The sequence below is a fragment of the Gavialis gangeticus genome, unplaced genomic scaffold (assembly GCF_001723915.1).
Source record: "Gavialis gangeticus isolate Ggan-Ray unplaced genomic scaffold, GavGan_comp1, whole genome shotgun sequence".
Classification (NCBI taxonomy): domain Eukaryota; kingdom Metazoa; phylum Chordata; order Crocodylia; family Gavialidae; genus Gavialis; species Gavialis gangeticus.
The window spans coordinates 53,314,940-53,341,009 of record NW_017729022.1 but is presented as its reverse complement, the minus strand read 5'-3'; the positions used below and the strand labels follow the sequence as shown (position 1 = coordinate 53,341,009).

Below are 26,070 nucleotides of genomic sequence, written 5' to 3'. Positions count from 1 at the left end.
TGCAGGGCTATCTTTTTTTATTTATTTTAAAGTGCCAGGAGGCTGTGGCTGGGTGGAGGATGGGGCCAGGCAGGGCAGGGCAGCCATGAGGGCTTCTCCTGCAGCTCCCCTCACCTGGAGGGAAGCAAGCATAGCCGGAGGAGCCATGGGAGAACCTGCAGCCTCCCATCTGTGCTTGCCTCTCCCCGGCTGATCCGAATCTCCGCATCAGTGCCAAATCTCCGATTTCTAATTTGGCCAAATCCAAATGGGGGACAGTGATTTCGAACCACTGAATCGAATCACTGTCCTCCAAACCGGCCGAATCCAAAACGAATCCTGTTCACGCAGGGCTACTGCCTAATAGCATAGTCTTTCATTTCTTGCTATTGTTCTGTTCTGAGCAGGAAAAAGTTTTCTAGTTTAGTGGAATTCAGTGATTAGGAATTGAGTAAACCTTGATTTTTAACATGTTGCTAACCCATAGTTGTAAAAAAAAAAAACAAAAAAAAAACAAAAAAAAAAACCTAATGTCACCAGCATGGTGCTGTTCGTTGAAAAACGGTGCCTGCACTTTAGGAAGGTATGAAGTATCTCAGCCCAAATATAGTCCTAGTATAAAACCTGAACTGCAGGACAAAATACTGGGGAGTGTGAAGATGGGGTTAAAGAGAAGTTAACTCATCTTGTTTTCCTGGGGCTATTCCCTTGAAGTAAGCCTCTTCCTCATTTGTTAATCCACCTTCAGAGTTTGAATAGCTGGTACTTTTCCCTGTATGCTGGGTAGAGCAATAACAGATTGATCCACAGACCTCTTACAAATTCCATGATGGTCCCCCCTGTAGCTGCTAGGGAAATAGTCTTTTCAGCATTCAGGAGGTGTTTACTTTTGTACGAGTTCATTAAACTGCTTTTCCATACGAAGTAGAAATTATTGATTCTGCTAAGACAATCCATTGCTGAAAAGGTTAGGGAAGAAATTTTTGTCCCAACAGAAGTGTAACCTACCTCCAGTTTGACTCGGTGGCTCGTTGATACTGAATCTTGTCATAGTTTTTCCCCTTGAAAATACAAGATGCATTGAACTTCTGAGGGGCATCTACTGTTTTCCAGCTCATAGTCCAGTCCCTGCATCACTTGCAGTGGTATTGGCACATGGGGGCTATGTCTCACCAGACTTTTCAGAGTTTGGTAAAAGAGGTCAATTGAGCCTTCTCTCTAACTTCTAATGTATCAAAATGCATCTGAACCTGGATTTTAAGGATGCCTTTAAAGTAAGGACTAATTGGGCTGTTTATGTCAAGTTACAACTTACTTTTCCTGTTTCTCTTTAAGTTTACTTTACGTTAGACTTTCTTGATCACTTAGTGTAGTTTTAGGCTGCAGAGGAGTTCTGGAACAGCTGTTACATCCCCTCTTTAGCATGTACAGATGCTGTAGAACAGTGGTTCTCAACCTCTTTTATACCAGGACCCATTTATAAATTTCAATGACCAGCCCCCACAGTGTGTGGGACACAGGGGGAGCAAGCAGCTCTGCCAGCCTGCAAGCAAAAACCCAGAGTTTCCCACCTTTTTCTCTTTTAAAGGAGAATCTATTGTTAAAGTTTTGTTCATGACCTTTTTGTATATTCTTGTAGCCAACTTAGGTCTCGACTCATGGGTTTAGAAACATTGCTGGAGAGCAGGGGTGTCAAACTCATCCAGTCCTATGAGCTGGATTAGAGTTGCTGGGCTGTTCTGCTGGCTGGACCAGGACAGACCCCCTGTGTAGCACCCGTGGTACTGGGTCTAGTTGGCACACTGGCCCCTGGGGCCAGCATGGGGTGCATGCTGCCCACAAAATGTTGCATAATGCTATACGTGCCCTGCGTTAGTTCTGGAGGCTGCATGTAGACTGAGCCCTGGGGCCGGTGTGCGTTGCGTGTGGGGTTGGAATGGTTGCGCATGCTGCAGACAGTCACAGGGGGCTGGCATGGGGTGCATGCTCCATATGGTACTCTGCCAGACTGGACCTATGCGCTGGCTGTGGTCTAGCCTGATGCACTACATGCAGCACATGCTGACCCCAGGACTTGCCATGCACTCAACCTCTAGAGCTATCACTTGGTGTGCCCTGCTCATGGCATATGGCCTGGACCTGGTGCTGCAGGTGGACAGGGGGTCTGGGGTACAGGCTACATGCAGTGCTCTGGACTTACCCCCTCACCCATGCTGTCTGCAGCATGTGGGACTGGGGCTGGTGCACAAGGTTGGTCTACAGACCCATGGATCAGATCTGGCCTAAGGGCCATATGTTTGACACCCTGCTGTAGAGTACAGGCCAACCCATTTTAGTAGGAAACAGCTGGCTGTGGAAGGTTTTAGATGCTTTTGATCCCAAAAGGCACTAAATTTCAAGTGTCAAGTATGCACAGTGTCATAGAATCATAGAAAATTAGGAAGAGACTCCAGGAGATTATCTGGAGTCCAACCCCTTGCTCAAAGCAGCACCATCACTAGCTAGATCATTTACAGACAGGGCTTTGTCAAATCAGGCCTTAAAAACCTCCAAGGATGGAGATTCCACCACCCCTGTAGGTAAACGGTTCCAGTGCTTCACCACCCTCCTAGTGAGAGAGTTTCCTAATATCTAACTTAAACCTCCCTTGCTGCAACTTGAGATCATTGTTCCTTGTTTTCTCATCTGTCACCACTGAGAACAGTCCAGCTCCATCCTCTTTGGAACCACCCTTGAGGTAGTTAAAGGCTGCTATCAAATCCCCTGTCTTTTCTGCAGACAAAATAAACCGAATTTCCTCAGCCTCTCCTCGGAAGTCATGTCCTCAGTCCCCAGCCCCCTCACCATTTTTGTTGCTCTCTGCTGGACTCTCTCCAATTTGTCCACATCCTTTCTAAGGGGGAGGATACAAAATCTGACACAGTGCTCCAGGTGTGGCATCACCAGTGCAGAATAGAGTGGAATAATTACTTCCCTTGATCTGCTGGCAGTGCTCCTCCTAATGCACCCTAGTATGCTGTAAGCCTTCTTGGCAACAAGGGCACGCTGCTGACGTATGTCCAGCTTATTGTCCACTGTAACCCCCAGGTCCTTTTCCTGTACAGCTGTTTAGCCAGTCAGTTCCCAAGCAGTAGCAGTGCATGGGATTCTTCCATCCTAAGTGCAGGACTTTGTATTTGTACTTGTTGAACCTCATAAGACTTCTTTTGGCCCAGTCATCCAATTTGTCTAGGTCACTTTGAATCCTAGCCGTACCCTCCAGTGCATCTACTATACCCCCAGCTTGGTGTCATCCGCAGACTTGCTGAGGGTGCAAGCCATCCCATTTTCCAAATCGTTAATGAAGATGTTGAACAAAACTGGCCTCAGGACCAACCCCTGGAGGACTCCACTTAATACTGGCTGCCAGTTAGACATTGAGCCATTGATTGCTACCCGTTGAGCCTGACAGTCCAGCCAGCTCTGCCCAACGTGCAGTCCATTCATCCAACTTGTACTTCCTCAGCTTGCTTGCAAGAATGCTGGCTTGGGAGACTGTATCAAAAGCCTTGCTGAAGTCAAGATATGTTGTGCCCACTGCTTTCCCTGCATCCACAGAGCCAGTCATCTCATCGTAGAGGGCAGATTGGTGAGGAATGACTTGCCTTTGGTGAATCTATGCTGTCTGTTCCTAATCACCTTCTCCTTCAAGATGGATTCTTTGAGGATCTTCTCCATGATTTTTCCAGGGACTGAGATGAGGCTGACTGGTCCATGATTCCCTGAATCCTCCTTCTTTCCTTTCTTAATGATGGGCTCTATACTTGCCCTTTTCCTGGGACATCCCCAGTTGCCACGAGTTTTCAGAAATGATGGCCAGTGGTTTTGTCGTGACTTGAGCCAGTTCCTTCAGCACCCTCAGATGCATTGCATCCAGCCCCGTAGACTTGTCCACGTCCAGCTTTTCTAAATAGGCCCTAACCTGTTGTTTCACCACTGAGGACTGTTCACCTTCTCCCCAAACTGTGCTGCCTGGTGCAGTAGTTTGGAAGCTGATCTTGCCTGTGAAAACAGAAGTAAAAAAGGCATTGAGCACTTCAGCCTCTTCCTTGTAATCTGTTACTAGGTTGCCTCCCCCATTCCGTAAGGGACCCACACTTTCCCTGACCTTCCTCTTGTTGCTAATATATTTGTAGAAACCCTTTTTGTTCCCCTTCCTGTACCTTACTAGCTGCAATTCCAATTGCTCTTTGGCCTTCCTAACTTCATCTCTGTATGCCAAAGCAATATTCTTATACTCCTCCCGTGTTGTTTGTCCAAGCTTCCCCTTCTTGTTAGCTTCCTTTCTGTGTTTACGGTCACTGAAGAGTTCTCTGCTAAGTCAAGCTGGTTGCTTGCTACATTTGCTATTCTTCCTGCGTGTCAGGATGGCTTGTTCCTGTGCCTGCAGTAAGGCTTCTTGAAAATACAACCATCTCTCCTGAACTCCTCCTTTTCCTGTCAGACTGGCGTCCTAGGGTATCCTGCCCATCAGTTACCTGAGGCAGTCAGTCTTCTTTTCTGAAGTTCAGGGTCCACACTGCTGCTCTCCTCTCCTCTCTTCTTTTTGTCAGGATCCTGAACTCAGTCATCTTATGGTCACTGCTGCCCAACTTTTCATCCACTTCTACATCCCACACCAATTCTTCCCTGTTTGTGAGCAGTAGGTCAAGAAGAGTGCGGCACCTAGTGGGGCAGCGTCCTTCACCCTGGACTTTTTGCAAGAGGGCGTTCCTCTTTTAATTTTGGTAATAATATAAGTTTGCCTCTTAAATTTTAAGAGGTTTTTTGGAGAAACACCTACATCCATATGATTTGCCACCTCTTTGTAGAAAAGTTTTATTTTTCACTGTTTCTTAAAGTCTCAATTGCAGATTTGTGCAAAGAAATCCATTTTCAAATAGAACTGCTATATCACTTGTGGTGTTAATTTCTCAGTATATCAGTATAATTTGTTTATTCTTCCTTCAGGTTTTGAAACGACCAGAATATTTTGGGAAGTTTGGTAAAATACATAAAGTAGTTATCAACAACAGCACATCATATGCAGGCTCACAGGTAAGGCAGTGGGGGTTCTAATGTTTGTGGTGCTAATGAGAGAGGGGATTAGCTGCGTTAGTCTGAAGTCAGGCAGGAAGTGGGATGGGGCAGCAACTTAATCCAACTTGTTCAGAAAGGCAAGAACTTTCGTCAGATGCTGTGTCTATGGAAATAGGTTGCTGTCTATGAAAGCTTATGTCTCTCTTAATTATGTCTCACTTATCACAGGGTAAGAGTGTATATGTGAGCATTTACTGCAGAGTGTAGGTGATCATGGTTAAAAAAAAAAAAAAAAAAAAAAAAAAAAAAAAAAAAGTGTCATCATCACCTTGCTGTATATTTTGTTTGTCCATTCACCAGTATCCTCATTTTCTTAAATCTCTAGCATTTATTTAAAAAAGGGGGAAAAAACCAACAACTCCCATGAACGTAAAGCTTTTAGCAAACTTCAGTTTTAAGAATCCTTTTTCCCAGCTATCTATAATATTTTTACTTAGATAAATTTCATTAGACTTTTACATTTAAATACTTAACCTCAAATTTAGTCAGATTGCTAACGAGTCATTCTTTCAAATAAATAACAATACTTATCCAGAAATAATTGAACACTGTGGGATACTTCCATTCTAGGGTCCGAGCGCAAGTGCGTATGTAACCTACATCCGGTCAGAAGATGCTCTGAGAGCTATACAGTGTGTTAATAATGTGGTAGTAGACGGCAGAACACTTAAGGTAATATTGTTTTGTGGACTGTTATCTGCATGTGCAAAGACTGTAGCATTAAGTGCAGATTCTAAAAATCTGCTTCTTCAGATGCATTGATATATTAGTGAAGGAAAGCTGCCAGTTAGGTGCAGTGTTCATGTAAACCAACTTTTTCAGTCTTCGATTGTGTATATATGTTGCTTACTAGTCAAGTGAACTTCCTGGAATTTTATTTAAACTTATAGATAACTTGTCAAGAGTTTCAGTTAGTTTGGAAAAAGCAATGGTGCAAAGCTTTACTGTATAAATTAGAACTGTATTTTGAAAATAGTTAACACTTGGATTTCCATAGTATTTCATGAAAGTCTGAACCTAGGAAATGGGTGAAGCTAAAAATGGAGAGATGTTCTCTGTTGTGATATAAAATACACCTGTCTGTTTCTGTCTTGCCTTCCCTTCCTTTTGTTATTCTGGCATGTTGACTTTCTTCAGTCCCTCTTGCTAAGATGTTTATCAGTGATCACTCATGAAGCACCTTTTCCTCCTTGGTTGTGTTTTTTTTTTTTTACCAGCAGTCAGCCAGGGCGCAAGAATACTGGCCCAGAAGTCAGGCCCAGGTTTCTTGTGAGACCAGAATATTAACCATAACATCCCATGCCCACCATCTTAACTTTAATTTTTGTCCTCAACTTCTTCACAAGCTCCATTTTATTAGTTAGTTGTGTGCTTTACAGACAGTATGTGAAGCTTGAATTGAAAGGGAGTAGTTATTTTTATCCTAACACACTTGATGCTGTACAGCCAACAAATTACAAGAGTTAACTCCTTGGCGAATAGGCAGTGCGTGTCTCCTGGGGCTGGGAGCTCATAGTGACCGCCTGCAGGTGGTGGCCAGGGCGGGCCGAGTGGGGACTGTCCTCAGGCAGCTGCAGTGATGTTGGAGGGGGGCTTCCCCCCATGGCCAGACTTCGAGCCCAGAAGTGCCACTTCTTGCAGGGTGCTGGGCACCAGTGCTCCACCTGCCTGTCGCCTAAGCCTAGAGTGGAGTGCTGGCTCTCGGGGCCGGGGGGGTACGGGACAGGACGTGCACCCCCTACCCATCACCTATGCCTAGGCAGATTCTAGAGAAACTTTCATGGTAGGATTTTTGCAGTAGCTGACACATGCTAAGAAAGTCCTGTAAGGAAGGCAGGTATGTTTTTGCCTTTTTACACAGAGGTAAATGGAAATGTAGGTTGATTTCCTAAAGCTGGTGGCAGAACTACGTGTAGAACCTAAGAGTCCTGAGCCTGAACTCTTTTATCTGATGTTTTGAGGAATGGCCCTGGAATGAATATACCCTGTAATAAAATACAGGCTTGTAATTTGAAGGGTTTTTTTCTTATTCTTCATAGATATGAAAATATTTACTCATGCTTGGCTTTGTTTTTTTATTAGATCATAAATTACTTGAAGTAATTCTGATTTTCATAAGTCTCATGTCACTAGCTTCATATTTAACCCTCAAAAAAACTTGTTTAGATTAAACGGATTTTTATTTTAGGAAGCTGTGCTATAATTTGACACAACTGTTTTTTTTCCTATACTGTAAATATGATTTGTCTCTTTCTCCCCCTCGCTTGTTTTAGGCTTCTTTAGGTACAACAAAATACTGCAGTTATTTCCTAAAGAATATGCAGTGTCCAAAACCAGATTGCATGTATCTACATGAGCTGGGGGATGAAGCAGCCAGTTTCACAAAAGAGGAGATGCAGGTACATACACGGAGAGGAACATTCTCTTCAGAATGTAAAAGGATACTTGACAAATTGGATGTAGCTGGTGGTGCAATTGGCTACATTTCCTTTAAGTGTGGTGCTTCTGTGGGCTCAGAAAAGGAATTCCTCAATAGATGGAAAGTCAATGGGATTGTAAGAGCATTTAAATGGTGGTTTTAGGAAAAATTCCTGATTACATCATCTTCATCTGATGAAAAGGGTGCTAAGTAGCTGCAAGAGTACAAAGATGCTATGAGGGTAATTGTGCTACAGCAGAATATTTCTGTAAAGGTGCAGCATTTGTTACAAATGCCTCAGAAAAGTGTGTTTTATTTAGAGTGGGGAGAATAAGGAGGTCTCTCTCTGTCCCTGAAAGCTGATAACTTGTTTCAAAGTGATCTTGGAAGGATTGTCTTTTTGAGTCTGGATCAGTGTAGCGCGTAAGTGTCACGAGTGCAAAATAAGTGTGTCTCCTTTGGAGAATTCTAAAGGTTTGTGTTAATGAAGTGTGATGTCACGTATGTAATACCAACTGAAGTGTCTGTGCACTTGTGAAAGTGGTGGATGTACTGACCTGGGGTGAACCTTAATAGGATAGTGTTTGGGGACTATTTAAATGAGGCAATACTTTTGCTGCTTAAGGCTAAAAAATTACTTTTTAGTTAAGTTGTGAGGTAATATTCCTCTGAGGTCTTGGCACTGAATACAATTAAATTTACTAGTGTCTTGGCTTTCTTCATTATGCCAAAAACTAAGTGGTCTTCTGAAACTATATGAATTAGTATTAAGAGTATATTTACGATTTTAAAGGGGTGGGGAGTTTTCTTCAGCAGTAGATACTATTGGCTGTTATATCTTTTTCTGTTGTGCTTGTTATAGAGTCTGAGAGCACTGCATGCAATGATTGGCAGTTGAATTCATTTCTTCCCACTTGCAGTTATAGATGTTAGACGGAATTAATAATTTAAAATTAAAATGGTGGTAGGTACTAAAATTTAAGCTGCAAAAATTGTATTTTGTGATATCAGATTCCCTCAATTAGCTGTTGAAACACAAGAGAAGGAAAAGCAGAGTCTTAATATTTAGCATGAATCCCTTTCAGTTGCCAGTCACTTTTACATGACTTCTGAAACCGTCACACTGCATTGGGTTTTGAGTAAACTTAAAAAAAACAAAACAAAACAAAAAAAACATCCTAAGCATATTCTGCTAACTTAAATAGTTCTGAACTGAAAGAATCTAATGTCTTTACCCACTCCAAAAAGACAGTCTCTCTGCAGTGTGAAAAATTCCAGGTTGAGAAATCTTTCCCCAATTTCTGAAAGTAATATATTTCTTTCCCTATAGTACTTCTGCCCCAAAATCTGCTTCTTTCATTGAACAGCTCCCATTCAACCAGAGTTTTCATGCAACTTAATAGTAGCAGTGTAATTGCTTTTAAAATAGTCTTTGAAATTCAGGAGTTTGCAACAGGAAAGGAATTCTGAAATGAAGAGACTTTGTTTCTCTCCTTTCCTTTCCTACCCTTAAATAGCTTAATCTGGTCAGGAGATGTAAAATGCAAACTTCCTCTGGAAATTTGTTTAGTTTTATTTGGAAGGTATCCTAGTGGTTGCATCTTATTCTCCAGTTCAAGTGAAAGGCTTCAGCAAATTAACTTCAAAAGCAGAGAAATTGTCAGAGGGGAAAGGGAGTGGGGGAGGATAAATTTTGTGTTCAAAGCTGCTAGTGGATTGCCAGGTTTAGCCAGCTGAGAGAGCCTATATGCGAGCCTCAGACTGCCTGGAACAACCTCTTGACTGAGATTAAAGAGCACCAATTTGAATGTATTTAAGCAAAGCCTTAGTATATGCCCAAGATGTTTTAAACACTTATTGTTAGGGGAAAGGAGTATGTACTTATAATCCAGGGCCATCTGTATTTAACTTTTTTCCCAGGCGGGTAAACACCAGGAATATGAACAGAAGCTACTGCAAGAATTGTACAAACTAAATCCCAATTTCCTCCAGCTGTCTACGGGTACAGTTGATAAGAACAAGAACAAAGTGACAGCACTGCAGAGGTATGATGCGTAAGTACTGATGCCAGGCTGGCTGGCAGCACTTTCCATTTAGTTATCGCTTAATTCCTTGTTTCAGTATGCACCCAAACTCTTATTACTGCAATAGTATGTGAATTAATATTGTTAACTGGCAAATATTGCATGTCTGTCTTTGCTATAAGAGGGTGATCTGTGCTGTCACAGCTGAAGTGCTGAAGTGATTTTGCGTATTTGGTATAGAACATATTTTGATTAGATTTGGATACTAACATTTAGGTAATTCAGTGCTGGGGTGTGGAATGAGCTTTAATTCTTTCCCTCTGAAAAGATAGCAAAGCAAAGATGTTTTGTTGTGCCTAGCAAACATACTGGTGCCTCTTTTATTTTGACTACTACATCTCTGTTTTTGAGGGAGAAGGGTGCAGGGAAGTAGGGTCTCTTTAAAAAAGCCACTTGACAGCTTTTGTCTGCTTGGTAAAAATCTTAAATCTTAAGATGGATACTTGGGAGTTATTACAACTTTTTATTTAAAAAACACCTTCATACTGAGGAAAAAAGATAAAAATATATACATTATTGTATATAGTGCTTTTGATCAGGGATTTGAGTCTGTTTTGGGTCAGTTCACCAACTATTGAAATTTAATTTTGACAGAAGTTTGCTATTAGCAGCAATGTTGCACTACAGCTTAAAAGGAAGAAATACTGTATACAGGGAAACTGCTAGGGAAGCTACCACATCTGGAATTTAACTAGGATGCTTGGATAATCTAGCCCTGCTCTTGCAGGAAGTGTCATGATTTTTAATGACTGCAAGTGATCAGGACCTCCAGTTTTACCTTGTCTGAAAGACTGTGGTACCATGTTGTGCCTTGGGCACTGGTTCAGTACTGACTCTAGAAATTTGCTGCCAAGTAAAGCACAAACACCACTTCCTGCAGTTTTCAGTGGTTGATGGTTTTAAATCCAAGGTCTAAACCATCTCTGCTTGACTTGAAACTTGATCGGATGTCTATCACATGATGACAGAATACAGGGAGTAAAGAATGGCTCTTTAAAAATGCAACACAGATTTGAGTCATTAGTTAGCATCTGTGATTATTGGAATCTGGTATACCAATGCTACATCCTGGCATTTAGCAAAAGTACCATGATACTTCCATGACTGCAAATGGTCTGAATTTTAATTATCTGAATGGCCTCACCACATATAGATTTGGATTAATACAGACTCCAGGAGCACTGTTTCGAATTGCCAGTGCAGTTTCCTCCTCCACCAGTGGGATTTTGAAGTCCATTTAAACACTGATTGACACCTGTTGTATGTAACTCAAGCTGGTAAAACTTGACTTGTCTGTTCTGTTTTAATGAAAATGGCCAACTCCCCAGCTTTCTACTCTGTGATCAGCTTCTCGTGTGTGTCTTATTTACTGGTATACCACTACCTTTGTCATGCTAGGTTGAATTTAGAATCTATGCCTCAACATATTTCATAACTGAGTTAGAATTATAGTTTTCACTGTGGGATAAAGCAGAATCTGAGCTGTGAGGGCTCCATATTTATATTCAAATACGAACTTCCATTAATAGCAGGGGAGATGGATAATTACTGGTAAAGACTACTGTTATTCTCCTTGTTCCCCCTTCGCACCCAGGTTTGTTCCTGTTTGAAGTCTCTCTTTGCACTGTTTCTCTTCCCCCCCCCTCCATCCCCACTCCTGTCCCCACTTTTACTAAAGGCAGATGCTGAAATTTTTGCCTGTGTTACTATGTCTGTACAAATATCTCTTAGCATATCCTTCCATAGTTATGCAGACATAAGTTTAGTTGCATACACAGACTCTACAAATGAGAACTAATCCAAAGTTGGGTCCTGATTGGTATTAGTGGGTAATTAAAACATTCTGGGACTTTTTTTTCCATTTCCATCTTTTGTGCGCGTCTTAAGGACCAAAATTCCTTATTATATGAAGGTGTTTCCATCATGAGTATGTAATGAATGAGGATTACTGGTCCATGTCAAAAACGACTCCTTTTTAGAGGTCTGTAGCTTTCATAAGAACTCTCACATTTTTTCTTTTGCTGCTTTTTGCCACTTCATTCTGAGGCAAGATACCTTTTCTTATTCTGGACAAAACGTCAAATAAATTCCATCCTAGTAGTGATTTTTGGACTAAAGAAGTACTTAATCTGTTAGTCTTCTGTTAATTTTACTTTTTTCAGAAATGCACCCAACATTAAGGTGTCCTAGTAGAATCAAATTATGGTTCAAATTTTCTTGTAGCTGGGAGAGATTGGGGAATAGTGAATAAATTGTCACATGCCATGAAAGATGTTTTTTTTTAATTGATCATTTGATGAGAAGGATTTTAAAAAGGATGCCTTTTTCAACTCCTCTTAAGGTGTGCAGAGTGAAGATGAGATTGAAAGATTTGACCTGGTTTATAGGTGTATGTAGAAGCTGATGCCTAGAGCAGGGTAGTTGGAAACCAAATAGAATATTTTCCAATAACATGTGGACAACTACTGTTGTGTTCAAAGATAAATGAATAAGACTTGAAGTTCTACTGTAGCAACAGACAAACTTAATTGCATATGCAGGTTGTCTCGCTTATGAAGTAGACCAGAAAGACGTTAAGACTCTTGGCTTTCTTTTAAAAATACACATGGTACTGGAAATGTTTGTACATTGAGCACTTGCTTGCCTCCAAGTGGGATGCTTTTTTTCAAAATGGGGTGAGCAGATAAAAAAAAAAAAAAAAAATGAAGGTAGAAAACATGGGATTTAAGATTTGTGGCTTATGCTGACAACAATATTGACTTAAGTGTATCTATATGGAGAGAAATTAAAACTGGCTGAAATATTGCCTTCTGACAATATGCCTCCCTACAGCACTAGCTAACTTCCGTTTGAGGTCCTCTTTCCAGATCAACGATACTCTGGGATGAAGCCTACTTTCTTGACATTTTTTAGACTAAAATGAGTTGGACAAATAACTTGGATAGGCTGTTCTAAAATGAGGTGCCCTGGCTGGCCTCGTGGTCTGTTGATGATGCTATGGACTGTCATACTGGCAATCAGATTCAGTTTACACTCTCAAGTCAGCCTAGGAAAATCCTTGGCCATATGTTGGGGGTGTAGAAGATCTACTATACTATAATAGGTAGCAGTTCATGATTAAGAGAACTGGTGAATGTTTCTGGGATGCCATGAAGACATTAAGTTAGAGCAAGTCTAAAGATTTTTATATATATCTGAAGCTGTCAAAATGGATTTTTGCAAATGGACAAGTTTGGACTCCATTGTCGGTGACCCAGTTACCTACCTAATCACTGCAGAAAATGGAGAGTTCTTCCCATTCTTTTCTTGCCAAGGAGCCTTTTTATTCATCAGCCATAAGATCTGTGAGAGCTGCCCAGATTATTCCATTCTTATGGTCTGTCTGGCATGAGGATTCATTTCCTCAGTGTTTAAAACTCTTTTTTAAACACTTTCTTTATAACTTGAACTCTTTTTTTTTTTTTTTTTTTTTTTTTTTTTTTTTTTTTTTTTTTTTTTTTTCACTCTTGCCTTTTTCCAGACCCAACAGTAATAACAAAGATGCCTGGCCATCATTACAGAGTTCAAGTAAATCGGCCAACGGTTTAACACTGGAACACAGGAAAACGCCTCCTATATTAGAAAATGGCACAGACCCAGAACACATGACTCCAGATGGTGGTGCAGACTCAGATTTCGGGTAATTGTGCTGCCTTTTATACTTCAGCTAGCTTTCTTTCTCTCTCACTAATTGGTGTGGAGGGATGATTTTCCAGTCTCCCTGTTTGGAGAGCTGGATTTAAATCCTGATCAGGTCCCAAATGAAGAAATGAGTTTCAGCTCAGCCTTGCCTGTGTCAGAATACTGCTTAATTGGCAGTTTGTTCAAGAGACCCATAGGCACCAAATAGTAGATGATGATACAGGTAAGAACTAAGACGTGTTGACAGAACTATGGGCATAGGAAGTTTCCATAGCTGTCCACAGCATAATCTTAGCCAGAGCTAAACCCCATACTTGTCTGAATGAATATAAAAATTAAAGGAAAAACGAGGGTTTTTTTTAATAGTTCATCAGGAGGCCTTTTAACTGATTATTTTTGAGAAGTTGGCTTGTGATGAATAAAGTGGTAAATGCCAAACTGATCACTTTAAATTCCATCTCTTCACTTTGCTGTGTTCTAGATAGCTTATGGCAGTAGTCGAGTTTTCATGTACTAACATGAATCGCAGCACACTAGATTCCACTGAAATTGCTTTGTTTTGTTTGGGCAGAAGAAGTAATTTGTTCCATGAGTGACATTTTCCCTGCTTCCAATTTTTTCTTCTTTCAGCATCTCCTGCATTTCTTTAGAGTACTGTTGACATCCACTCCCCATCATACATCTTGGGCAGATCTTATTGTATCTTGCAGTCATATTGCATTATGTTCTGATTACACTAAATCTTCCTTAGCTATGCTGAGCTGGATTATTCAGAACTTGGGTGAGACAACTCTGAAAACCCAAAGTATTGCAGGATGTAGTGTTCCTGATTCAGAACCTAACCTTTTTAAGTCAATATTGAACCAATGCCTTAACAAGGTGAATAAGGATCATTGTACTACTGAAGGTGCCACTTCTTATTGAGAATTAAGAGGAGTCCTGTTCAGCTATGGTCAGAAAACCTGTGTGTATTTTACCCTTGAGTAGAAATACTAACAGAAATTGTGGCAAATGCCAGATAATTCTGCATCTAAACTTCCCTCGGTTCTAGTTATCTCAGGTGTTCATAGTTTCATTCAAGTGGTGGTTCTGCATATAGCTGAATAGTAGCTATGTTGCCCCCCAGGTCTGGTTGTATTTTAGCGATGAGCAATATTTAAGCTGTTCTTCCATCTTTCTTGATGGAACACATTACATGAGAATGTTGAAACAGTGACCCGTGAATAACAAGCATTATTTGTTCATGTCATCTTAGCTTCTAAAACCTACTCGGCATTTAATTTAATCTCTTTATGTAGCTCCCAAGTATAATCTGTGTTGGTTTTTGTACTCTGATTGCCATAAGCAGCCATATTGTTTCTACTCGAAGCCAAGTATATGATTTGTTAACATTTTTGTAGGACTGAGGTTCTAGTTAAATCTTTCCCCTGTGGAAGGTTGAATGCTTTATGAAGGGCTTGCAACAGAATTATTGCTCTGTAGTTGGGCCATAGCATGCTACCATGTGTGCTAATATGAGAGCATTTACTTTTAAAGCAATTGAACATACTCAACTGTAGAGTGAAATCTAATTTTTAAGGGACTTCCAGTTGAAACACTTACAAAAGACCGGTGACACTTTTTTGCCCTCAAAGATTTTAAGTAATTGAGGCTCAGTTCTAATACTGAATGTAAGGTGGTGGTTAACTAACAGGCACAGAAATTGCTGTTGTTCCTTCAGTACTCTGACTTGCACATAATCAGAGTGGAGGAAAGAAGAAACTGTTCTAAGCCTAGGTCACTTCTTCTTTTTTTACTCTAAAAAGAAAAAACAAATAATATCAAATAATTAAGTGACTACAGCATAAAGTATTCAGACTTCACAGTACCAAAATGCATGGACACTTCAGTTGGGTTTAGAGCGCGGCACTAAATGTTAATTATTTTGTTGTATTTGGTACAAAAATAATACAAATTAATGTCGTTTAGATGATGCTGTACATTGAACTGTGGGCTTGTAATTTTCATAAGCTCATCATGTTAGTTCTGACTTCAAGGCAAATGTTTATGGTTGCTCAGCCTTACGTTCCCTAGACCACTGCATCCATGGGAGTGGATAAGATGACAGCCCAAAAGCTGCATTACAGGGACTTGGTGGGCCTACCATGATCCCTGTAAACTAGATAATTGGTACACTTATGGGTGCCAAAATGCCTACTATAATGGCTGAGGTTGTGTTTACAGGAAACGCCTTTACTGTTGACTGAACAGAATTTTGTAGTGGTGTATTTTTTTTTAAATTTTATTTATTATTTCCTTTGCCTCCGTCTTCTTTCTCTATTACCATTTTTTTTTAAGCTTGTGCTCTCAGATTTTTCCTGTTCCTTGGAGACTGAACTCCCTCTTGTTTTTAGTAGTTCCTCTGACAAAGCTGAATTGCCAGTGGCACAATATTAAGCAAAGTTCAAACTGCAGATGCCACTAGATTCCTTCTTTCAAATCTAAAGGATATCACTAGTATTTAAAGGAGTTGCTTGTACCTCTTTCTAGCACTAAATGCATTTGGTGGTGCTGAGGATATTATTCGCTGGTCATTGAAATAGCAAAACTGTGGCACCAGATCTATTTTTATGGAATGTGCAGGACTTAGGGATAATATACTTAAGATTGAAAATGGGTACAGTACTGCAGTAACACAAGAATCCTATTGTTTGAGTGGCCTAGAATAGGACTGACCAACTTGGCAACACACATGCCACAAGTCACATGGGTAGCTTCTGTGTGGCACACAGCAGATGAGGGAGGGGACAGGTAGCACAGCAGCAAATGGGAGGAAGCAGAAAGCAGAGCAGTGAATCAGGCAGGGAGCCCAGGGCAAGAAGCAACCTGCCCCCTCCCCCCCCCCCCAAAAAAAAAAAAAAAAAAACAATCCAGAAAACCCCCAGCTAATCAGGTAGGGAGCACAGGGCAGGGAACAGAAAGGAGAACAGCAGGTTGGATAGGGGAGGGGATCTGGGTAGCACTTGGGACAGGTGCAGGGCTAATTTATGGTACACGTGCCAAAAATGTTGACCCCCACTGGCCTAGAGAACATTCTGAACACTTTAAATCTTTTGGTTTGTTGCTCTACAGGAAAAAAGGAACACACAGAGTGGATTGTGAAAGTAAATGGGTGGATTTTCCTTCATCATCTTGTGAAATCTGGTTTTGTGCTGTCTTTAGTGGTATAATACTCATGAAATAATCTGTTTTTGTGTACTTTAGTTGTTCTCCATGGTTGCGTACATCTTACTTGATTTTTTTTTTCTCCTTTTCTTTTCTTCCCTCCCTTTCTCCAGCCCTATCGACAAACCTACAGATTCTCTCAGTATAGGAAATGGTGACAACTCACAGCAGGTACAGTTTGAAAGTATAACAGATTCAGTTGATTTAGTTCCGTAACACTGAAGTCCAACTGCAAGCTGTCTTTTCAGAAGCAGATGTTTTATGAAATAAAATTTGCATAACAAATTAATATCTGATGACTGATAGGTAACTTTAAAATTTTGCTAAAAAAGTCTGCTTCTAGCTCACTTGACATTGAGTGCTCAGAGGACTAATATTTAATCAGACCCCCTGCCCCCAGTCTAAGCTGAATTTTTGTTAAGGTACTTAAGTAAACAATACATAACGTAAGTGTAAAGATGCATATCTTGTTTTCTCTCTTCTCTTTTGCCACTAGATATCAAACAGTGACACACCTTCACCACCACCTGGTTTATCAAAACCCAATCCAGTTATACCCATCAGTTCATCCAATCACAGTGCACGGTCTCCCTTTGAAGGGGCTGTAACAGAGTCACAGTCGCTCTTCTCGGACAACTTTCGGCATCCCAACCCCATCCCAAGTGGGCTTCCCCCATTTCCCAGCTCTCCACAGACTTCCAACGATTGGCCAACAGCACCAGAACCACAGAGCCTCTTCACATCAGGTATGAGAGTGGTTTAGTTACTAGGATCCTTTTTTTTTTCTTTTTTCTTTTTTCTTTTTCTTTTTTCTGATAGCTATAATGATGTGGAAATAGAACTACTACTGTAGTCACTTCCCAAGTACACTATCTGCTTGTTCTTTAAAAGTGATTTATATTTTAATACTTATTGTGCATTTCAAATATCCTATATTTTATGAAAAATATTTATATCAATAAAACTTGCTGAAACCATGTTTATATAATGTGTAGCTTCTGCCTACACAAGCGTGGAATGGGATGTAAGGTGGGGGGGTATTAATTTTGTCTTTGGTCACCTAAAATAGCTAGATTTTTTTTCACTTTTTTAAAGATATTTTTTGTGTATTCAGAGTTATCAAATATGCCTGATTTGTAGGACCTGGAAGGTGCTTGCATTCTAGAGCCACAGGGAAGTAGGGTTGGAAGAGACTTCCAGAGGTCATCTAGTCCTACCTCCTGTCTGAAGCAGGATCATCCCTATCCCAGCCATAATCTAAAATGTGTAAGACCACCCTCCCCCCGACACAACATAAACCTCTAACACCCTAACCTGCCACAGGTAAAACAGGGGAACCACGGTAGCCAATAAAATGCTTTTATAAAATTGCATTTAATACACTCAAAGTCCTGGGTAGAGGGCCATGTCCCTCTCACCACAGGAAGGCTAAAACCCTCACAGTTCATACCAGTCTGACTACAGGGTAAAATTCCTTCCTGACCCCAGATGTGGTGATCGGTCTGACCCTGAGTGTGTGAGGCTAGACCCTCTACCAGGATGCTCCGGCTTTACTCCTAGCAAGAAAACTGGCACACCCCTGTTGAAGTCTCCATTCTTAGCTATAGCCAACACCCATTGTCTCTGGGGAGGCTTATGATACTCTGATGTATAACGGAAAAAGGCAGTTGGAGGGAGGGGAGCAACTAGCAGAGCCCAGAATCATAGGAAATATCCATGGCATAGCTATACCTAGGTCATCCCCGACCAGTGGCTGTCCAGCTTCTTGTAGACTCTCCATTGCTGGAGGTGTTCAACTACCCTAAGCAGTAAGGGTGTGCAAAATGGGCCGTATTCAATTCGTATTTGGCCCGAATTGGGGATAGGGATTCAATTAGTTGATTCAGATCACTGTCCCAAATTCAATTCGGCCGAATCTGAAGATTCAATGCTGGTTCGACATAGACACAGCTTTAAATGTTTTTTCTATATATCTTGGGTTACCAGGCATGGCTTGTGAATGCTGTGATGCTGGGGCGGATGGAGCATCCCACAAGAGTGCAGGGGGGTCCCCCATGTGCTTGGCAGCAAACTCGGAAGTGAACCAGAAGCGCTTCTGGTCTACTTCTGGGTCTGCCAGGGAGCATGCAGAGGCCCTCCCTGCACTCCCCAGCTCAGCAGTCGGCCACAGGGGGGTACCAGTTGCCCCCTGAGACCCAGGAGGCACCAGTTGCTGAGCCAGAGGGGTGCAGGGAGGCCGCCGCATGCTCCCTAGTGGACCCAGAAGTGCTTCTGGTCCACTTCTGGGTCTGCTGCTGAGCATGCTGGAGAACCCCTCGCGCTTCTGTGGGACACTCCATCTGCCCCAGCATTGCAGCATTCATGAGCCTCCTGCTGCCTAGAGGTATGTAGAAAAAACATTTAAAGCTGGGTCTATGACTGAATTGCTCAGAATCAATTTGGAGGGCTCTGATCTCTATTCAGAGAGATTAAAGGGTCTCCTGATTCAATTTGGAGTTTCGGTCACTGAATCGGGCTGAATCTCCGCCGAATTGAATTGGGGACCGAAGCTTGGCACAGCCCTAGTAGGCAGTCTACTCCATTGCCTCACTGTTTCCACAGTTAAAACGTCTTTTATGGATATTTAATCTAATCTAATCTAAACTTACTTTGTTGCAACTTCAAGCCATTGGTCCAATGCCGTTTCTGTAAGCTGAACATGCTTATCTCCTTCAGCCTCTCCTCATATGACTTACCTTTCAAGTCCTTGATCATCTTTGTTACTTGCCTCTAGACCCCCTCTAACTTCGTCATGTCCTTTTTTAAAAACATGTTGATCCCAGAGCTACATGCAGTACTCCAGATAAGGAGTAGTGCTGAGTAGAGAGGTAACATAGCCTAAGTTGCTTTCCTGCTTACATGAATGGGATGTTCTGTATTTGGTACATCCTTGTTATGTTATGTTGTTGATCACTACAAAGTGCTTAAGTGCACAAATGCTCTATAGGAATTTTGGTTTTTGGAGAACTCTGCATCTTGGAAAGTCTCTGGTTTGACTAAGTGACTTACTTTCAGGTCATTTTAATTTAAGATCAGCATAACTTTTGTTTATGAGTTAAGTATCAAAAGGTAAGCTACATACCTACTTGAAGTAATAATCTTGTTAGTCATTAGTAAGGAACTGTGTGGGGTACTGCAGTTTGAAAGACTGCATGCAAGGAATGAGAAACACGGGGAGAAGAGAACTTTCAGGCACCATTCGTACTTTCTCCCCTTCATCTCCCACAGGATTTTTTTTTCCCCCACCAGTGTCAAATGATGATGGTCAAAAGCATTGTTGCTATTTAACTGAACCTTCATACTTAAAACTTTTCTTTATACATAGTGTGTGTCAATCTGTCTGTATACGTTAAATGTCCAGCTAAAGATTAATGTGAAAGTTAATAGACCCAATTTTTTTCAAGAAGTGAAATAAGCAACTTCAGAAATTTTTTCCAGTCGCCTAAAGCAATAATTTTTCCAGTATTCTGTTTTACACTGGCTTCATTCACCCTGTCAGCAGGAGGAGATGATGCAGATGAGTGAGAGAGACTGCCTTTATATAGAGAGGCTTCAAAATGTTTCTCTTCAATACATTCTCTGCATTTTTCTTAAATCTAATGACCATTCCCAGCATTCATGGAGACTATGAGCTAAATAGCTTTAAATATAAACAACTGCATAAGAAAAAGAAAATAGAAATTCAAGGAAGTGACTTTGGGCAATTCATGCCTGCAACAGTCATTAAAATGCAGGGTTTTTTTAGTACAGCTATTTTCTACAGCTTTTTTGTGTTAAATGTGCACTTTGATAAGAAATCAAGTAATTCAGCTTCTTTTATGCATTGTCAACAATCAATTTAGAGGCTTGCGTAGAATTATTCAAATACACAATGAAGCCAGATTTTTGCTCCCCTCCTACAGAATTTGTTGCATAGCAGCCCTGAAGCACAGTAGAGCTAAAAGCAAAATATTGAATTGAACAGAACTTTTATTTAATCAGGCTTAGGAGTTTTTTTGCTTAGTCACACTTCCACTGAGTAATATATTAGTGGATAGATCTTTTACTGGTACAAACTCAGCATTCAATAAGAGCATCTATTTAGTTGAACTGTATTTTAGTTGTTTTTTGTTGTTAAAGGTATTTATTAAAGGCCCTGTTTGTGTACTGAACTTGGACTGTTTGTTTCTGCTGGATCATGCAATAAAACAGGAGATTATGATCTCGGATTCTCACAAATCCCTGGTTAGGTGCAACAGGAAGATAGGATGATCTATGGAAGTAGATCTAATTTAAGTAGCAGATGATTTTGATGCAGTATTGTAAACTGTATATAGCGTGAAATAATATTGACATTTAATTGGATTGAGGTTGAAAATACTGCCTTATTAAAAATGGTCTCTCTCCTTCCCCCCACCTCTTTTTTTGTGCATAATTAAATATAATTATTTTTCTGTCCCACAGAAACCATCCCAGTATCCTCCTCTACAGACTGGCAAGCAGCTTTTGGGTTTGGTTCCTCCAAACAGCAAGAGGACGACTTAGGGTTTGACCCCTTTGACATCACCCGCAAAGCCTTAGCAGACCTGATTGAGAAGGAACTGTCAGTCCAAGACCAACCTTCCCTCTCGCCCACATCTCTTCAGAACCCTACCCCACACACTACAACCGCCAAAGGGTCAGGCTCCGGATTCCTGCATCCTGCTGTACCCCCAAATGCCAACTCTCTCAGTAGCACCTTTCCAGTCTTGCCACAGAGGTTCCCACAGTTTCAACAGCACCGAGCAGTTTACAACTCCTTCAGTTTTCCAGGCCAAGCAGCTCGCTATCCTTGGATGGCCTTCCCACGCAATAACATCATGCACTTGAACCACACAGCAAATCCCACCTCAAATAGTAATTTCTTGGACTTGAATCTCCCACCACAGCACAGCACAGGTCTGGGAGGGATCCCTATATCAGGTAGGTGCATCAGGGCAGCCATGAATATGATCCAGTTTGTTCATTCTTTTCAGCTTCTCTGAGCCAGGGTGGGAAGAAGGAAGCTAGAATGCTACTTGTGACTTATCTTAGGATTTGTTGTGGGGAAAATATTGTTTTAAATGAGCCCTTTTCAGCTTCTTTTCAGAAGGTATAATGGGTGCTTAGCCTTGTAACATTGAGCTTTATAAGGAAGGTGGAGTATTTTGTGCCCGATAATTTTATGCCAAGATATTGGTTCTTCAGTCTTGCCAGGTTTTGGCCTTCCATGAGAACTTAAAGGAAGTGTAGGCAATGCAACTCCAGAGTTGACATGCATGTGCTCATCAGAGTTTAAAAACACTGTGCAAAATATTCTTTATGGTAATTTGTGCAAACATAAGGGATAAAGCCACCTGTCAGCTGCCTCAGCTGGCTTGTTCCCTTCCACACATAACAACGTATTACAACTTCCCACACATAACAACATATTACAACTTTCGTTGCTATTTTATTTGTGTGCTTCAAATGGTTTTAATGTTATGCTGATTTTATACACATGGTCATGAGCATTCAGTCAGCGAAGAGGATTCATCCACACTCAGAGGTGCAATCTGTGGTGTCCTGTGAAAACAAATGCTGATTTTAATATGGTAGTTCATGGCTTGATTGCTATGATATTGCAGCAGGCTTTGTAACTGGAGGGCTAAATGGACAAAAATGTTCTGATTCACTGTTCATTTTCAGGGTTTGGGAACTTATTATGTTCCCATGCCTATTTTAGTAGCTTTGCCTCAGCAGGTTCTTCTGTAGGGAGGAGAGAAATTGACTACTGTTTGTGCTTTAAGTTAACTAGCAGCTTAAGAAAAAGGGACTCCAAACTGTTTATAGGCACAGGATGAGAAAAGTTACTCCATGAGATATTACCAGTATTATGATCTTTGCAGCTATTTTGCATAAACATTTAAATGATTTTAAATCTAAAGACAGAGTGACCTTGGAAGTATGTGCTGTGTATTCTTGCTCCTTGAGTGTAGACTTCTAATTTTTTTTTGGTTTTTACCTCTTCACTTTTATTAAAAGAAAAAAGAAAAAAGGCATGTCAGGGGCTTAGGGTTTCCATAACTTTTTCTAAACTTCTTGCTAGGGGAAAAAACAGTAGTATTTGTAGCCTAGAATAAATGTATGGACCTTTTTAAGCTATCCTCAACGGAGATGTTGGCTACCTTGAATTAGCTGGCACTCAATTCGGACGGAAAAGGGAATTTTATTTTAGACAAATGAGAGAGGTTCCCTACCCTCTCTCTCTTTTGTTAAACTGCACTTTGGGGATATTTCACTCAAATGACAGTTTGATGAAAGGAAGAAGACCTTTTGCACTATTAAATGTACACTTGAAGACCCTGAAAGCTGTTCTTGAGTTCTGACTTGCTATGTTTTGTCCTGGACCAAAGCTAGTGGCAGGGTTACGGTCCCATTTTATGAACTATTATGGCTAGAATATCCCGGAGTGTTGCAAAGCAGATAATCCCAGCTGTGTAATAAGGCTTTGATCCCAACGCTGATGGGCTTGCAAGATCATTCTTAAAATTGCATCATTTTAATGGCCTTCAGGCAGATCGTTCTTGGCACTTGTTTTTTTTACACACAAAGTCACAGCTTTATGCCCACTAGTGCATTTTCCCTGTCTGTTTTTGAGAATGCCTGGATAATGCCCATAAATAACCATGTTCTGATGGAACAGTTTTTCCATATAACTTCCATTATAACTAACTTCTAGTAACAAAACCAGAAAAATTCTTCTGGAAGTTGTATGGTATAGTTTCTAAAGTAATTGGAACTACCTTTAAATGACTTCCTAATTACAGAGGGTGGTGTTATTGCCTGGTTCTCAGGTGAAAAGGAGTCTGTTTGCTCTCCGGTAAAGTATCACCTCCATATAAATAAACTGACTGCTCCAAATCTGGCCTAACTACTAATATACCAGATTGTTTTGTTTTTTTGTTTCTGTACTGGCCAAAATGAGATCCTGGTCTGTGACTAGGAATTGGGAATGTTTCTTCTACAATATTTTGGCTTATTACAGTTTATCTTTAATATTCTAGCTCTTGGCAACTGGCATTTCAGCTGGGTCTCTGAGCTACAGGCCCCTCTAACAAAAAAAAAATCATTCTTTGCAGGCAATTTAGTATATTTAGACATGCGCAAAGAAAGACATAGTGAAAGCAGTAGAACTGTAGGGTAGGGTGTGGATGCCTCTGTACTCGCATAATAATGTTTTATAAAGGATTGCTTAAATTCCTGCAAGGTAAGCTTAATGTGTGCGCTTACAGTGGGTTGGCTACTGCATGTTAGCTGTCTGTACTTTCTTATCCTGCCTTCATGGAGGGGCAACCTATCTCCTCCTTACAGTGGGATAAGAGCCGGCATATACTGTCAGTTACTAGAAAGTAGCTGAGATGCTGTAAACTCACACACAAGCTTATCTTGTGATAACTTGTTCACATGCCCATACCTCTTACAAGGTATAGTTTTTATAAAGGAATAAGCCAGCCTGGTTTAATACATTAGTAAAACTGCACCCACACAGAACACTGTGCTGGTAAAGGGTGGGAGAGGAGGGGGGGAAAACGATTCTTAGCTAGCAATTACATCAGTATGAAACCTATATGTAGGCCAGGCCTTGAAAGCTGCATTTACACTAATGAACCTATTATTGTATTCTAGTACACTAATTTACATGCTAACAAGGCCCTGCATGAGAGATTTTTTTTACTGCAAAGTGAATTTTAATTGAAAGGCATACATGAAATTCCTTTCAGTCAAGCAGAAAGCAACAATAAAGCCCATATCAATATTAGAGAATTTTAGGAAAAATAGAAGCAGCATTTAGTTTAGCAGCAGGAGTCCAACTTCCAGCATTTAACTTACATGGAGGATTAAAAAAGCCAGGGGTGATCCTGAATCTTGTCTACAAACTTCAACAGCACTGCTTCCATCAAACTGAATGTTTCCAAGGATCAGTCATTGGAAAATGAACACTTACAGGACTGCTTTACCAATACTTGAATCAGTATGTAAGCTGAAGACTTGATCCTCTTATGCATCCAATTAACTTTTTTTATCATCTCACTCATTTTCAGCTTTCTCTTTTGTGTTCAAAATCAAACTGATTTAAAAAGAGACACTTCACAAAACTTTGCAATTTGAAACCAACAGACTATTTTGCTACTCATCAAGCCTAAAATTGGCTTGCATTAATACAAAGAATTTGGACATTTAGTCAGTTAAATGAAACTTTTAGTGCTAAATTTTTGTATGACAATAATGGAATGCTTTAAATATAGCTCTTTTTATTTTTTTGCTATTCTAACAATTCATATTTTATTTTAGAGCTGTAAAGGGAGACCACTTCAGCATTTAACTTTGGTACTCCAGTGCAGTTGCATTTTTCAGCATTTAATAAGGTGCCTTAAAGCTACCTCCTACCTAATCTAGAACAGAACTATTTATTTTTCTTTCCAAACCTTGAAAACAGAGCTGTTGGTAGTAGTCAGCAACCATAAATAGAGGGATACATGGAGCAAGATAATATTTAAAAAAAAATTTAAAGGACCATATTAAAAAAACCCATCCAGTGTGTATTTGATGGTTTTCTATCAGCTAAAGTAATGCCAGTTAGACTTAACATCTCTGCTGTGATTTACAAATGACATTAGATGGTAATAATAGTATGCATTTATAATTGAAAGGCTTTTAATACCTATCTAGGCAGTTGGCCTCATACTCAAATGCATAAAGACTCAAGACTGGAGTGTTCTTGGGTTGCATGTGCCTGTAAAACATTTAATATTTCCTTTAACCCCCTGGCAAACAGATTTGATTGGTTCTAAAAATGAATTACTAGAGACTTTAATTGGCTTCACTAATTGTTTTAATGGTATGGCTTCTGATTGTGAGGGTTTTCATGGTGACATTTTGTTTGGTATAGAGTGGCTGTCTTGTGGGTGAGTGGCTGGAAGACTTGTCATACAGTTTTAATTTTGTCAAAATACTGCTGGAAAAGGCAGTGGAGTTACTGTCTTCATTGCTGGGCAGTGTGATTGATTCTAGAGAAGACTTGTACCTCAGAAAAATGTAGGCTTAAAAACTGGTTCTCCAGTGAATCATGGCATAAAATATCTGGTTGGGTGCTTACAGACATGGGGAAAAAAAATTAAAAACAGTGCTCTACTTTCAGCTCCGCGTGCCCCTGCACCAAGCACAGTATGTGCTCCAGAAGAGAAATTGTATCAGTTTGACCCAGCTCACCAAGCATCTGTATAGCATGCATGCTTCAGCAGGGCATTTTGGTGCTTTTATCTAATAGCTGATTGAATAAGCTACTAGAAAAAAAGCACCCAAAAGCCCCACTGAAACACGTAAGCTATACAGATGCTGGAGTGGTGGGTCAAACTGACGTGATTCCTCTTCCAGTAAAGCACTGGGGCTTTGTCCCCCCCCCCAGGTCTGTCAGCACCCTTAATGGCCCAGAACAGTGCACTAGTTTTGGGGAAGTGTTGAAATAGGTCTTGGATTAGTGTTTATGGACTCTTTTTTTTTTTTTTT

The 26,070-nt window shown here is 40.6% G+C and overlaps 1 protein-coding gene across 8 annotated transcripts in view; it reads left to right on the top strand.

Annotated features, from left to right (window-relative positions):
- Positions 1–26,070, top strand: part of CNOT4 (CCR4-NOT transcription complex subunit 4) — a 90,928-nt gene that overhangs the window by 31,918 nt on the left and 32,940 nt on the right. For 3 of the 8 annotated variants that reach the window (XM_019514981.1, XM_019514986.1, XM_019514983.1), the window contains 8 exons: positions 4,969–5,055; positions 5,668–5,769; positions 7,371–7,496; positions 9,437–9,570; positions 13,121–13,279; positions 16,599–16,656; positions 16,982–17,231; positions 20,968–21,465. In XM_019514981.1, the coding sequence (XP_019370526.1) occupies positions 4,969–5,055; positions 5,668–5,769; positions 7,371–7,496; positions 9,437–9,570; positions 13,121–13,279; positions 16,599–16,656; positions 16,982–17,231; positions 20,968–21,465 (1,414 nt within the window). The remainder of the gene's footprint in view (positions 1–4,968; positions 5,056–5,667; positions 5,770–7,370; positions 7,497–9,436; positions 9,571–13,120; positions 13,280–16,598; positions 16,657–16,981; positions 17,232–20,967; positions 21,466–26,070) is intronic. The other 5 variants (XM_019514984.1, XM_019514987.1, XM_019514988.1 and 2 more) reach the window with 3 other exon arrangements.